Genomic DNA, 13640 nt, shown 5'->3' on the forward strand with positions numbered 1-13640 from the left:
CTCAGTACTCACCTGTTTGCACAGTCTTCCTAAAGAACTCTGACTTTTGCTACTTAAGAACCTATCCTGACACTGTGCCTGTTGGACACTAGATCCTAGTGACCACCCCCCACCCCCCCACCCCCTTCTGCCACTGAGAACACTCATGCTCCAAGAATAAGGGAAAGACTTTTAAGGGATTGGGCCTTTTGCCTAGAAAAGGAAATGTGTTTAAAAATGACTTGCTTGAAAAATAATTGGTTTGTAATTGTAACTCTAAGAGTGAACAGTTAACAAAGTTCTTACTTACCTGGGATGTGTGACGCACTATTCTTAAAAGTATGGTTAACATCTTTCTTTCCTTAGAAACCGTGTTGCCATTCTAATAGCAAGTAGATGTGAAGGTATATTACTCTCCTGCGATTAGGTGGTGCCTGTTCCCAAAAGTAATACGGTTGGTTTCACCAGATTATTCCTGTTAGGATAATTGTATGAGTGTCCCCCAGCTGGGTCTTGCTTCCCTTGACTTGCTGCTAAACTGTCCAGAATAAGTCTGTATTAGGTTGTTGCCTACCTAGAATAACGTTTAGTCATTCAGTAAAGTGTGACATTGGGTTTTGCTTTCCCTGTGCTGTGTAACCCATTGACCCTGGTGCTAACTGTCCTTCATAAGTCATACATAAGGTACTTGTATTGCTGGGAAAGATCTAACCTGGACTTCATTGTGAGGTTAAAAAAAGTAAATGGGGTTTACTTACCTTGAGTTAGATGTGTGCCATCCCAAAAATAAGTTACAAGAGTTACTGCTCATCTCAATCTCTGTTTCACTGATCTCAAAAGCACCTGTAATTGAATATTACATCCTTAGGTTTTACTCACCTACTATAACTGTGTGTTATCATAAAAGTAGTTATTGGTTTTTACTGTACCTGGAATAAGTGTTCCACTATTCCCAAAACGTATACTGTCCAGTTGACTGATTATACGATTTGTTACTGAGAGTCATTGTAAAACTGGTAGGGTCTACTGCCATTGCATCACTGTAGATAATTGTGAAAGTAACCATTGGTTTTTACTCCCCACAAATAGGTGTGACCTATAGTGAATGTGTATGAAAAGGTTTGACTTCCCTGAACTACTGTTCGTTGTTCCAAATAAGGTCTTTACTTGGGTCTGTGTACTTTCATGTATATTGTTGTGTTTTTATATTGTGATTTCATATAATGTGTTAGTACTTACTTAACCCCTACATTTATCTGGGCCTACCTCTATTTAAATTAACCACTTATTTTTTTACATACATAGTGTTTCAGTGTTTCTTTGGACCATTTGTATTACAATTTCATTTGTACTGATTCTACAGCCCTCTCTCCCCCCCCTCTAAGATAAGCCTGGCTGCTCTGTCTATGCTACCCTGAACTCAGGTGGAACAGCCTTCTACTAAGAGGGTAGCCTTGTACTGCCTCAGAATAGTTTTACTAAGCCCTTAGTTGGACTTCAGAAAACCTGTCCTAACACTTGGTCATTGAATTGCATAATACATTTGTTGGTAAATAATTGCTAAAACATAATCTGCTGGTGAAACTTTCAGTGACACCACAGAGTGTACAGTCCTTTAGCAGCCTCTCATGCGTATATACACACCTACTATTATTTATTGTGTTTCAGTATAAAACTTTACACAAAACATTAAGAAAGCATTCAGAACGTTCAACATATACGTACGCACGCACTTCCCAACCCCATCCCATGACAATGCTCACTGCCCTTCACCTTAACACCCTTTGTTCTGGGGATTAAAGCAGGCACAGTTGGGAGCAGTAATGTCAGTTGTGTAGGCGGCCATGACATGCTAGTCAGGTGAATGACAGTTTTAGATGTTCACATTTTTCAGATCTTCCTTGGAAATGCTTGGAATGCTCCTGCTTACTTTTGTTTGCCATGTTCCAGCTGTACACTGTGAGCCAGGATGGAGCCCTCTGTGCCTGGCAGTGCGACACAGAACTGGATGGACTTCTGCAGAGGCCCCCTAAGGAGGCAGTGGTAGCCACGAGGTCTGGCTCGGATAAAGAGCCAGGAGCCGAGGATGAAAATGATGATATGGCACAGCAAAGGGGTGAGGAGATTCATGGAAAAGCCAATCCAGAGCCAGCAGAGCGTGCCGGGAAGGTCAAATACTCGAGACTCGCAAAGTAAGTGGTTGGAGGAGCAGAGTTATGGGTTGAGAAAGGTTTGTGGGAAGTCACAGGATGAATTAATTCTGGACAGGGAAATGGTGGTCTTCCAGAGGCTGCACTCTGGCACTCAGCAGACATGGCCCAGGCACTGTTTTGAGTGTGAACAGTACTGCCTGAGCTGCCATTTAGAAGCACTGCCTCTTGTTTCATGCACGTACTCGTGTGTTGCCTCTCCCGCCCCGTTCCTTCAGACTATTTGTCATTCTGAAACCGCAGTTGAAGTATTCGTGTTCCATTTTGCATTCCAGCTTTAGCTGATGATCACAGAGGTGAAAGCAGTGTGTGGATGCACAGTTGTGTATACACGCATACAGTAAACACCTATCTACTTGCGGGTGCCTTACACTCTCATTTTATTGGGCCTCTGCCCTTCTATTTTTGGGGTTTTCAATTTATTTGGGTGGGCATACGGATTGGTGCTGCAGCCCCCCCTGTCACTGCATCCCCTTTCACTCCCTCAGAGTATATGGTTCTGGATTTCACACAATGATTTTCTGTGTTCCTTACTGTTTTAGGGAGTCTGGTAAACTCTATAGGCATCTGCTTTTTGCATTGTGACACACGGCACCTTTTGTGCAGTGCACCTGAAGTCTCTTGGACTTCTCATAATGTTTAACTACATTTTCTTGGATGAACTACTGTTCCCATGAATAGTAAAATGACTCCTGTCTTACCTTTTCTTTTGTGGGTCCAGCACACACCACCCTATATGGAGTGCTGGTGGGGGGGGGGGGTTACATAGTAACTCCTCTATTCCTCTATCCCACTTCTCATGTAACATTCTGATACACTAACTTGAATGGCTGGTGGCAGTGGTTTCTTTTGTACTGCCTTGTGCCATGTATCTGCAGGCTGATTTCTCAGTTGCAGTGCTGCACCTAAGGGTGACCATTTTCACAAAATGTCCAGTTTTTTCGTCATTTCTTGTCAGTTAGTTCCTTCTAGGCTTTTACTGTTGTTTGAATCAGGTTTGAGTCCTTTGTGCATTTTGCCTTTGGCAGGCTTTAGCCCTGAAGCCCGCTCAGGCTCTGGTGTGGCTGGAAAGGCTGAATGTGAGCGAGGGTCCAAAAAATCTCCCTGTCCTTTGTCTCTTGGTGTGCCTGGGTTAAATCAGTTCTGATTGGCTGGCTGGCTGTCCAGGAGCACAGCCTAGGGCTGTGAATCAATGGGAACTTGCTTAAAAGCAAAGTTTTTAGGGCTAGAGGCAGAGTCTACCACTGTAGGACAACATCGGAAGAAGACGTGAAGAGACGTCAGTAGCACCCTCCTGGACCGCAAAGTTCCCGGTGAAGCCCTGGAGCTGTGCTGACACCGTTTTCGTTTTGACTGGGAAGACATGCAAGGGATGACTTCCTCCCTTGGGCTGATGGGACCAGCTAGCCTTGAAACAAGCTTCATTTTAGCATAACCCCCCAACTTGCTGTGACTTTCCAGGGCTGCAGAATCCCAATGCCAGGGACCCCTGATCATCACTGAGTGTATTGTCTTTGGTAGTGTGAATCCGGCCAAAACTTTGTGGGCATCCAGAGGACCCTACAGAATCAGAAAATCTTCATCAAGAGTCCCCTCACCAGAGTCCAGGACCGAGGGATCAAGTAACTTCCAACCGGAGCTGTTTGTTCTTCGTTGGTGCTGAGAGAAAAAGGCCCCAAAACCACAAAAGGCAGCTGAATCAAGGAGAATCCATTACTGCAGAGCCCCTCTCTCAAGTGCTGCAGCAAAACCCTGCCAGATGTCCTCCCTTTCGTCACCACGACCAAGGACCCGGAACAAGGGTCTGCCACACTGCAACAGGAAGGCATCCAGCTGGAACCAATTCTCAGGTACTGTGGGCTTTGGGGTACATCTACCTTTTGCCATTTGTGGTACTTCCTAGCTCTAGGAGTACTATTTTAAACTCTTTTCTGCTGCCCTTAACTCGCCTGCACTGGCTCCCAACTTGTGCTTCTTCAAGGTGGCTCCTCTTGAGCTTCTGTGATATTCTATTGAACTACTGACTATTTCTAAAAAATTTTCTAAGAGAGCATCAGAACTTTGAACTGGCACATTGTCTTTGGCTGTCCTGGCTCTCTAAAGGCCCCCTTCTGAACTTATTGGCTTTGGCAGTGCTTGGTCCCTTGCAGGTGTTAATTGTTGAACACTATGATTGCTGGGATAAAAGACTGCCTACATCCTTCAGGGTGAATCTAACTGTTTTACTACTTGCAAAGTATGTTCTGATCTGACTTAACTTTTCCCTCCTTGATACTCCATATTGTAATGGTGATCACAAATGAGTGCTAATACTGACCTCAAGTGACGTCACTCAGTGTGCTGGAATATGTTTAGCATAAGAAAAATGTACACACCTACTTTATTGCTGCTGTTGAACTGAAGCTTAACTTTGGGTTTAATGTTACTATTGGTTTCTATTTTTTAAAGATTGTCTAATTATCCTTGTGTGTATATATACATAAATAGTTGCACTATAACTTTAAGTGTAAGTGTTTACTTGGATACCTGTATTTACAGTTTTTTTAACGTTTATTTATTGATTGTAATCCAATGTACTCTAGTTAAGCTGCCAATCGACCACATGTTATACAAGAATTTTCAGGCTCAGGAATTCTATTCCGGACACAGAATGGGAAGCATCAGTGTTAGGCAAAGTTTGCATGCAGTACCCTGGGGGACCACTACACACAACTATGACTACAGGCGTAAGCAAAAACAACCTTTGGTATAAGTCTGTACCACACCGTTTTTGGTAGTGAGCTGAGCAGCCAGGCTCATCTCAAGAGGCGAATGTGAGCAGTAATGATGTTACACACAGGTCTACAATCACAAGTATGCAAATATACTCTTATAACCAAGGTTTCTTGGTAAATATTACACAGTCAGTTACAAAACATTCACTAAAAGGAGACAATCAATATCACACACAAATATTCTACAGTACTTCACACTACCTACATCGACAGCCTTCAAAGGGATGTCACTATGAAGACCATATGTGATGCCGCTCCGTGCTCCTCAACACACACGTTCACCAAGCATTATTCTCTGGATGCTTCCCATGCTCAGAATGTCGCTTTTGGTAAGGCGGTACTTTATTCTGCCCTTTAAAATTCTGAATATACAGATTCTACTCCCTCCTTCAATCATGGATACTGCTTTGGGAGTCAAAGATGAGGAATACGTTGGAGGACACAATCCATTTGAAGAACAAGTGCATTCTGGTCTCCTAGGAAACTAAGCACATGGAGTTTCGGGCACCTCCCCGCTTCCTGCCGCCGCCAGACACCCTGGAGCCAGAGGCAAAATGAAGAAAAGAACCAAACCTGGTTTGGCGCGCAGAGTAAATCTCAAGAAGGACCTTTCCACAAAGAAATGGCAAAAAAAGAAGACCGGGGCCCTTTTGACAAAAATGGCACCCATGGGTGATTTACTGCAGCTGCAAATGCAGCCCGTGATAAATGCACACCACGGTAAGTAAAAGTAAACCACTGCCACCAGCCATTCAGTGAGGAAAGGGTAACATAAAATTGTTACATGAGAAGCTAGACACAGGGAAACTAGGTAACCCCTCCAGCACCCTATTGTAAGATGGTGTGTGCTGGGTCTAGAAAGTTACAAATGTAAGTAAAGTCAATTTCAGCTTCCTGCTCTTGGAAACAGTAGTTTATCCCAGAGAAGGTATTTAAACCTTGGGAAAATCTGAAAGACTCCCCCTCCCCATAAACCCCCCATCCACCCCCTGCCACTGCACTGAAGGTGCTGTGAGACACAATGTAAAAGATGATGCCTATGGAGTTTGTCAGACTCCACAACCAAAAGAAACGGAGTTCAAAATCACATTAAAATACTTGAGAGTGGTGAAAAAAGGGTCTCACTCTCCCAAGGTTAAAAATTCAAGTCCTCAAAATCCAGCAAAGGTGCTGGGGGTCTCTAAGGTAGAGAGGAATTAGCACATTTCTACGAATGCTCCCTAACGGGGTCGTCGTTGGCTCAGGGTTCAAGTCCCTGGGTGACAGGATTCCTCATTTCGCATTGAAAAAAGAAGTGTTTACTTAACTGGTTGTTCTGCTTTCCTGGAATAGTGTTTTCAGTAAGCCGGATTGTAAGTACTTAGTGCCGGACCATTGAAGATACTAGTCCTTGGGGGGAGGGGGGGGGGGTGGCTTGGTCGTTTGGTTGTGCAGGTCCCCTTTAACCCTCATTTCCCCATTGATTAGCATTGGGGCTGAATCCTGCTCTGTTTCTCCACTCCTGAGGCTGCTGCGTTTCAAGCCCTCCACTGGATCTCTTTTTCTGTGTCTCCACTGCTTCCCTCTGGGTACCTGTGGGAAGGAGCTGGGGCATGCATGGCTTTGCATTATAACCACAGGCTAGCCTGCACACTTTCACTCCCACAAGTGACACTGAAAGGTGCTTACCTGGAGTTCCGCACCCGTCTTTGGAATTTTAGTGACTCTCCCTTGATTTATTGGGGATTTTTAAATGGATGTATTTCACTCCTGCCGAGGTTATACACGTTTTCACTGAGTGTTGCTGCCATGGAGCCCCAGAAGTGTGAATGAATATTTGTATTTTGTAGTTGTGATGTGACAATATTTGCCCAGAATTTTCATTATTTAGTGTATCTTAAAGGCCTAGTAAATCAATGTCTATTTTTGTAATTATCTGTCCAAATGGAATTATTGCAGTGCTCTGTGTGTCATAGTAGCCCTAAACCACTCCCACACCCCTCCTGAGTCTAAGCCTTGATGCTTGGCTGCCTTACCTTGAACGGGTTTATCTAGACTTCTGTGTCGGTCTAATTCACCATAATAAGCTGCCCTCTCAAAATCCTCTCCTAGGTGGACTTTGGAAATCCGTCCGAACGGCTACCAATATGTATTTTGTTTTTCAGCTCGTGGCCGTTTTGTGTTTCAGAGCTTCTGTTTCAGGTGACCGCATGGTAGGTCCTTTGTGAGCCCACAATGGCTGCCTTGGTTTTGGTCTTAACTTGTTTAGGCCAATATAGGCCCCTGGACCATCCCTCTCACTTCCTGTGGGTCTTGCTGTGGCTTAGTGGCAGTCCCAGTGACCATCTCGAAAGGTTGGTTTTCAGACACTTTGCCCCTGCGCCAATTTAGTGATAGTTTAGCTGGCCTTTAGCCAGCTCTTTTGTGCAAGGGTATTTGGACAGTTTCCTGCCTGTCTGTTGATGCTTTGCTCCAGAAACCAGAAGGTGGCAGGTCTATCGACTGATTGAAGACGTTTGGCAGGTGTTTTTATTGCCCTCACTTGGCAAACCTTCCTGAGTGCAGTGACTGGGCATGTTTTGGTTTGGGCCTCTTGCCTCCCAGTCCAGCGTTCTGGAGATTCCTAGTGACTCCCCACTTCTGCTGTGTTGAACCCTCCACTTTTTACTGCTGCATCCTGGCGTCTGTCATTTATGAAGCTCTTGTTTATGTTCCGCCAAAGCCCTGGTCACCTGGTCCTCAGACTCACTGTTGCTACTTTCCCAGAAATGGTGAAGTTCAGATGTTCGTTTGAAATATTTGCAGGTCTGTTAAGGTTTGCTTCCCAGGACCCTAAGCCTCCTTACACTTGCCCTCAATGCTCTTTTGTGAGCCAGTTTTTTCCTCTTCTACGTCTGTACCCTCAGTACTCTCTTGTGATGCCAGTTTTTTCCCTCTTGCTGGTATATCTGAGTGCTCTTTGGTAGTCTGCGCTCTTCCTGTGATAGTCTGTCCCGGGTGATGTATTTCGATGCCTGTTCTTTTAAACCTGTTTTTCTGCCACTGAGTTTGTCGTTGTCAAGAATGTTTTTTTGTGCTCCAGTCTGCCTGTCTTTGGGGCTGAAGCATGTGCTGTTCCTGGTATTCTTCTTGATTGACTGCTCTAGTGTGAAGTCTTGTGCGTTTCTTCCTGTATTCTTTGATTGAAGTGCCTTTTTGGGGTCTGCATATTTATCCCTGCCTTTATGTGCCGGTGTTGACGTCTGTGCTTCTCCCTCCTCAGACACTTCTTCAATAAGGAAAAGGATTTTAATAACCTGACGTCGGCTGCATTTCACAAGAAGATGCACCTGCTGGTGACGGGCTTCGCCTCTGGCATCTTCCATCTCCATGAGCTGCCGGATTTCACCCTCATCCACTCCCTAAGGTGGGTGCTCGACGTGATGCCCTTTGCTGGACACAACTTAAGAAACTGACACCATCATAATATTTTTTATGAACCGTAGGTTTGGGACACATTTCTTGTTTCCCACCCTAGACTTCAATGGCAGCCCAGCAGCTTTGCCATTGTTTTGAACCTGTGTTTCATCCTTTTTTGCTTTATTTACCCACTCGGCTCATGTTTCTGGGGGCGCTTGCAGCTGTCCCTGCAGGGAGACTGTTCCCCTCACTCATATGTTCTGTCGTGTTTTACTGGAGCACGTGACCGCAGAGGGCTGCAGGGCTACTTTGTATCCCTTTTTCACTTTTGTCTGGAAACATTCTTTATGCCTTTTTGATGTTCCTGGCATAGTATGATATTGTTTATTTGTAAAGCGCCTATACACAAGGCAAGTGTTAGAAAGCGCTCGAGCAGGGAGGGAACAAGGGGAGAAAAACAGTCACTCAGAGCCCCTGAGTTCTGAACGCTACCAGTCTGCCAAGGCAATGTAAGTGCATATGATACAATTAACAGGGTAGATAAAAGCAAATGGGTCCGACGGCGATTCTGCAGTTTTTCCAAGTGCCTTGAGCTGTCACCAGGCAGGAGGGGGGACAGAAAAAGATAGACTATCTTCAGGGCATGGCACGTTCAGATCACGCAAGTGCACAGACGGTACAGGAGAGGGGAGGTGGGAGGACACGTGCAGGGGGGTAATGCAAATGCACCCAGTTAGTCAAACTGGGTAAGTGCTGAGATGCCATTCTCAATGGGTCATTGACCAAGTGCAGTAGCAATGAGGCAAGTGCTGGAGGACTGGCGAGGGTGCCGGGCCCTGAGACTCTGAGGTACGCCCGGCGGCCAGTCGGCATGTTATGTGGAAAAAGAGGGAAAGGGGGAGAGAGAGGAGAGAGAGGTTAGCAGGGTAGAGGGAGAGAGAATGAAGAGGAGAAGAGGAAGGTCTTATGGGGTTTCCGGAACTTAAGGAGATCCGGCTCAAGACAGAGGGCAGCAGGGAGCCTATTCCAGAAGGAGGCCCCTGCAGAGGATGAGGATCTCCCTCCAAATCTCTGCTTGGAGAACCGGCTCACTCGCAGAAGGTTGGAGGTAGATGAGCAGAGGGTTCGGGAGGGACAGTATCGAGGAAGGCATTGGTGCAGATAGGTGGGTGCCTGACCCCAGTAAGCCTTGTGGACAATGCCGAGGGTCTTGAACTTGATCCTTGCAGCCACGGGGAGACAGTGGAGGGATTCCAGCACCGAAGAGATGCAGCCCCTGGGCTTGAGGCCAAGGATAAGTCTTGCGGCTCTGTTCTGGATGAGTTGCAGAGGGCGCAGAGGCAGGGAGGTTGAGAAAGAGGCGGTTGCAGTAGTCCAGCCTTGAGAGAACCATGGCTCTGGAGACAGTGAGCCTCTGGAGGAAGGTGAGAAAGGGAAGAGTGCCTCTGAGGATGTGCAGCTGGTAGTTTGACTTTTTTGAGATGTCCAAAATGTGAGTGGAGAAGGAGAGTGTAGAGTCGAAGATGACCCCAAGGTTTTTTGCCTCACTTGCAGGTGCAGGGCCAAGGGAGGCCGGCCAGAGTGAGAGTGGGAGAGTGGGAAAGCGGGAGCAGGAGTTCCAATGCGAACAATGTCAGTCTTACTGGCTTTGAGGCAGAGGTCGTTTACAGCACACCATGACTGAATTGCGGACAGTCAGATATGATCGAGGTTGAGGGGGTGGCTGAGGGTAGCCTGAAGGAGAGTTGCATGTCATCCGCAGAACACTGGAAGTTAGAGATGAAGCTGGCAATCACACGTGCCAGGTCAGCCATGTAGACATTGAAAAACCAGGGGCATGGTTTAGAACCATGGGGGACGCCACAGGTTGAGGGAGTGATAGTGGCGAGAAAGGACCCAAGTTCCACCTGGGAGACTGGCAGTCGGATAGGAAGGAGGTTAACCACGTCAGAGCCTGACCTGTGATTCCCAGGGTGTGAGACGTGCGATCAGGGTGTTATGGTTTACCGTGTCAAAGTCAGAGAAGAGGTCAAGAAGAATGAGGACAGAGGGAGTGTTGGTGTGAAGATTTGAGAGCAGGTCTTCACAGCTGTTCAGAAGAGCAGTTTCCGTGCCTCTGGATGCTCTAAATCCAGACTGATGGTCGTGGAGACAACCAGCAGATTCAGTGTGGAGGGTGAGCTAAGAGATAGCCAGCTTCTCCAGGAGTTTGCCCAGGAATGGGATGATAAAGATGGGGCGGTAGTTTGCTGGAATGTAGGGGTCGGAAGAGGGTTTCTTTAGCAGAGAGTGCACAAGGGAGTGCCTAAGAGAAGTTGGGCAAACTCCAGTGGCAAAAGAGAGATTGCAAAGATCAGCCAAGGCTGGAGCAAAAGAGTCTGTGTTGTCATTAATGGGTTTAGAGGGGCATGGGTCCACCTGTTTGGATGAGGTCTTCTTAGACCGGACTTGTCTGGCGACCTCGTCAGGTGTGATGGGAGTGAGAGAAGAGAAGAGACGTGGTGGAGGGGCCAAGGGAGGCTCCAGCGGTGTTGGTGTATGATGTGGAAGTGGGAGAGGAAAGGATGTCTTGGGTTTTTGCGGTGATGTGAGAAGCCAGAGCGAGCAAAGGTCCTGGGTGGGTGTGATGGAAGAGTAGGCTGCTGCAATATTGTCCAGTTCCTTTACAGACTTTGAAAACTTTGGCCGTGTTGTTTGATGATGCTGCGGCAATGCGGGCTTGAATAAAAACAATTTACTTGGTGTGGATGCAGAGTCGATATTGCCTTTGAAGGAGGCACAGGCCAGTTTGTCAGAGGGTCCACCTCACGCATTCCATTTCCGCTCAGCAGCCCTACACTTGCGTTTAAGGGCAGCCAGATCAAGTCGTACCAAGAGTTGCACTTTTGGAAGGCTTCAGTCGGACCCTCATGACAGAGGCAAGAGTGTCAAGGCTGCTGGAGATGGAAAGATTGAAGTTAGCGAGGGCTGTGTCAGGGTGAGAGTCAGCCGCAGGAGTAGAAGGCGGAGGCAGTCGCTGTCACTCTTCATGTGTTTGGTGACTTTGAATCAGAGTGGCCGTGCTGATGGAAGAGGAGAGGAGAGCTTCAAGTGTTATGAGGGAAGAGAGTGGTCCATCCAAGAGAGAGAGGTAGTGAGAGGGATAGAGAGAAGGACGTCTGTAGAAATGAGAGCATCCAAAGTGTGGCCCGCTGTGTGTGGGGCCAGAGGGTAAGATCGAGAGGAAGAGGGAATCGCATAGGTTGTGCAAAGGTCCTGAGGAGTCGGGTGAGTCCAGATGGATGTTGAGGTCACCCAATAGGAGGAGTTGAGAGGAGGAAGAGAGAAGAGAGTAGGCCAGGTCAGCCCATTCCGAGAGCGAGAGTGGATTGTCCTGGTGGCTGACAGAAAGTGGCCATAAGGAGAGAAGATTTAGGGAAGAGTGAGAGCCTGCAGACTAGGCACTCGAAGGAAGAGTAGTTCTGAGTAGGGATGATGGACACAGGTATCCATTCTGGGAAGATCAATGCCACTCCCCCTCCTGACCCCTTGGGCCTGGGTACAGAGAGGATCTTGTATCCTTCAGGGAGGAGAGTGTCAAAACTTGTGACGGAGTTGTTCTTGAAACATGTTTCCGTGATGGTGAGCACATCAGGATCCATGCGTTCAAGGAGGTTGCAGACGTCGGACGAGTGTTTGACAGCAGAGCGAGAGTTTAATGTGGCAAAATGGAGCAGCTTAACGAATGAGAGAATCAGAAGTTAATCTGATTCTAAATGCGCTCACTTTCCGCTCTCCATACAGAGTTGCAAATGGATTATTGATTAAGTAAAATTTTTGGAATAGTAATCTGAGTCAGCAGACCAAATTATAATGGTGTAGCCACTTTTCCAAAGTTTTATTTCTGAGGCATGAAGTATGCACGATTGTTCAGTGCCAGAATCTGTCTATGCCAATGCATTTCGGACAGTGTCTGTCATTAGGGCTTCAAGGCACTGTACAAACTTCATAGGAATAATAGTCATCATAGTCATACAGTACCGTTTTGGAATATATAGAGAAATAAAACTTTGGAAAGTGGTTACACCATCATAATTTGGTCTGACTGATTACTACTCCGAAAATGTAACAATCAATTTGCAACTCCGTATGGAGAGCGGAAAGTGAGCGCACTTAGAATCAAATTAACTTCTGATTCTCTCATTCATACAGTTACAATAACCTTGTCTCAAGGCCTCAAGGTGATGCGCTCCAATACCTTATTTTCTACATTTAAGAATTTTGAATATTGAAGCAGTGCCCACCCTCACTCTTTTGAATATGGAGCAGCTTGCCATGCCATCTTTGGAGGGTGGCAAGAGAGCCAGGGGAATAGTGGAGGATGGTGGAGGAGCTGGGACAGTAAGGCAGGGCCAGGGTGCCTGTCCAGAGGAGGAGGAAGGCACAGCAGGCAAGGGGGCCTGTGCAGAGGAGGAGCAAGGCGCAGCAGGCAGGGGGGCCTGTGCAGAGGAGGAGGAAGGCACGGGAGCCTATGCAGAGGAGGCGGAAGCACAGCAGGCAAGGGAGCCTGAGCAGAGGAGGAGCAAGGCACAGCAGGCAAGGGAGCCTGTCCAGGGGGAGAGGTAAGGTTTGCGAGTCGAGGTAGGAGCCTGTCACAGAGAAGAAGGTTGGGTTGAGGACCCTGAACCATGACTGTTCCATTCAGATAGACCATGATGATGACCCTGGAGATGGTGAAGAGGTCGAGGAGGACCTCCCAGCGATGGGAGAGCGAAAGGCGACCATGTACCGGGTCCATAGGTCGGGTGAGGGAACGACAAACAGGATGTCTGTGAGAGTATCCCTGGTGGAAGGCGCTGGCGTAGGTGTCTGCAAAAGGAAGGCCTGGGTTGGAGCCCAGTATGTCCTTCTCTTCCGGCCAGATTTAGTGATAGGAGAGGGATAGGAAATAGAGAAGCAGTTGGAGTAGATAGGAGGAGGGATAGATAGTGATGCAGCGGCTGCAGTGTTGAGGTGGACACTTCCCAGGCTGATGCACCGGGGAACATGAAGGGGTGGGGGATGCGGGGGACAGAGGGTGCTGAGGGGGGTTTCAGACGAATAACCACTTATTCTACAGCAAACCGGCACAGCTAAACAAAAAAAAACAAACGGCACAATTTCCAGGGAAACGGGAACTCTCTGAGCAGCAAGGGGGCACAGCTAAAAATGATTTTCAGGCAAACAGACTTTGAAGGACACAGGAAGGGCAGCACAGCAATCAGTAAATGGTGGAGTGAGTCAGTGTGAAGACTGAGTCACTGTAGAGCAAGGGGCATTT

At 47.2% G+C, this 13640-nt stretch overlaps 1 protein-coding gene across 3 annotated transcripts in view; it reads left to right on the plus strand.

Moving 5' to 3' along the window:
- The window catches only part of PWP2 (PWP2 small subunit processome component), a 306748-nt gene that overhangs the window by 58576 nt on the left and 234532 nt on the right, over positions 1 to 13640 (plus strand). For all 3 annotated transcript variants that reach the window (XR_011283393.1, XM_069635678.1, XM_069635679.1), the window contains exons 7-8: positions 1930 to 2171; positions 8205 to 8348. Coding sequence is in view for 2 of the 3 variants with exons in the window: in XM_069635678.1 (XP_069491779.1) it covers positions 1930 to 2171; positions 8205 to 8348 (386 nt within the window). In the remaining variant the exon portion in view is untranslated. The remainder of the gene's footprint in view (positions 1 to 1929; positions 2172 to 8204; positions 8349 to 13640) is intronic.

This window comes from Ambystoma mexicanum, chromosome 7p (assembly GCF_040938575.1).
Source record: "Ambystoma mexicanum isolate Mex_15411 chromosome 7p, UKY_AmexF1_1, whole genome shotgun sequence".
In the NCBI taxonomy this organism is placed as follows: Eukaryota; Metazoa; Chordata; class Amphibia; order Caudata; family Ambystomatidae; genus Ambystoma; species Ambystoma mexicanum.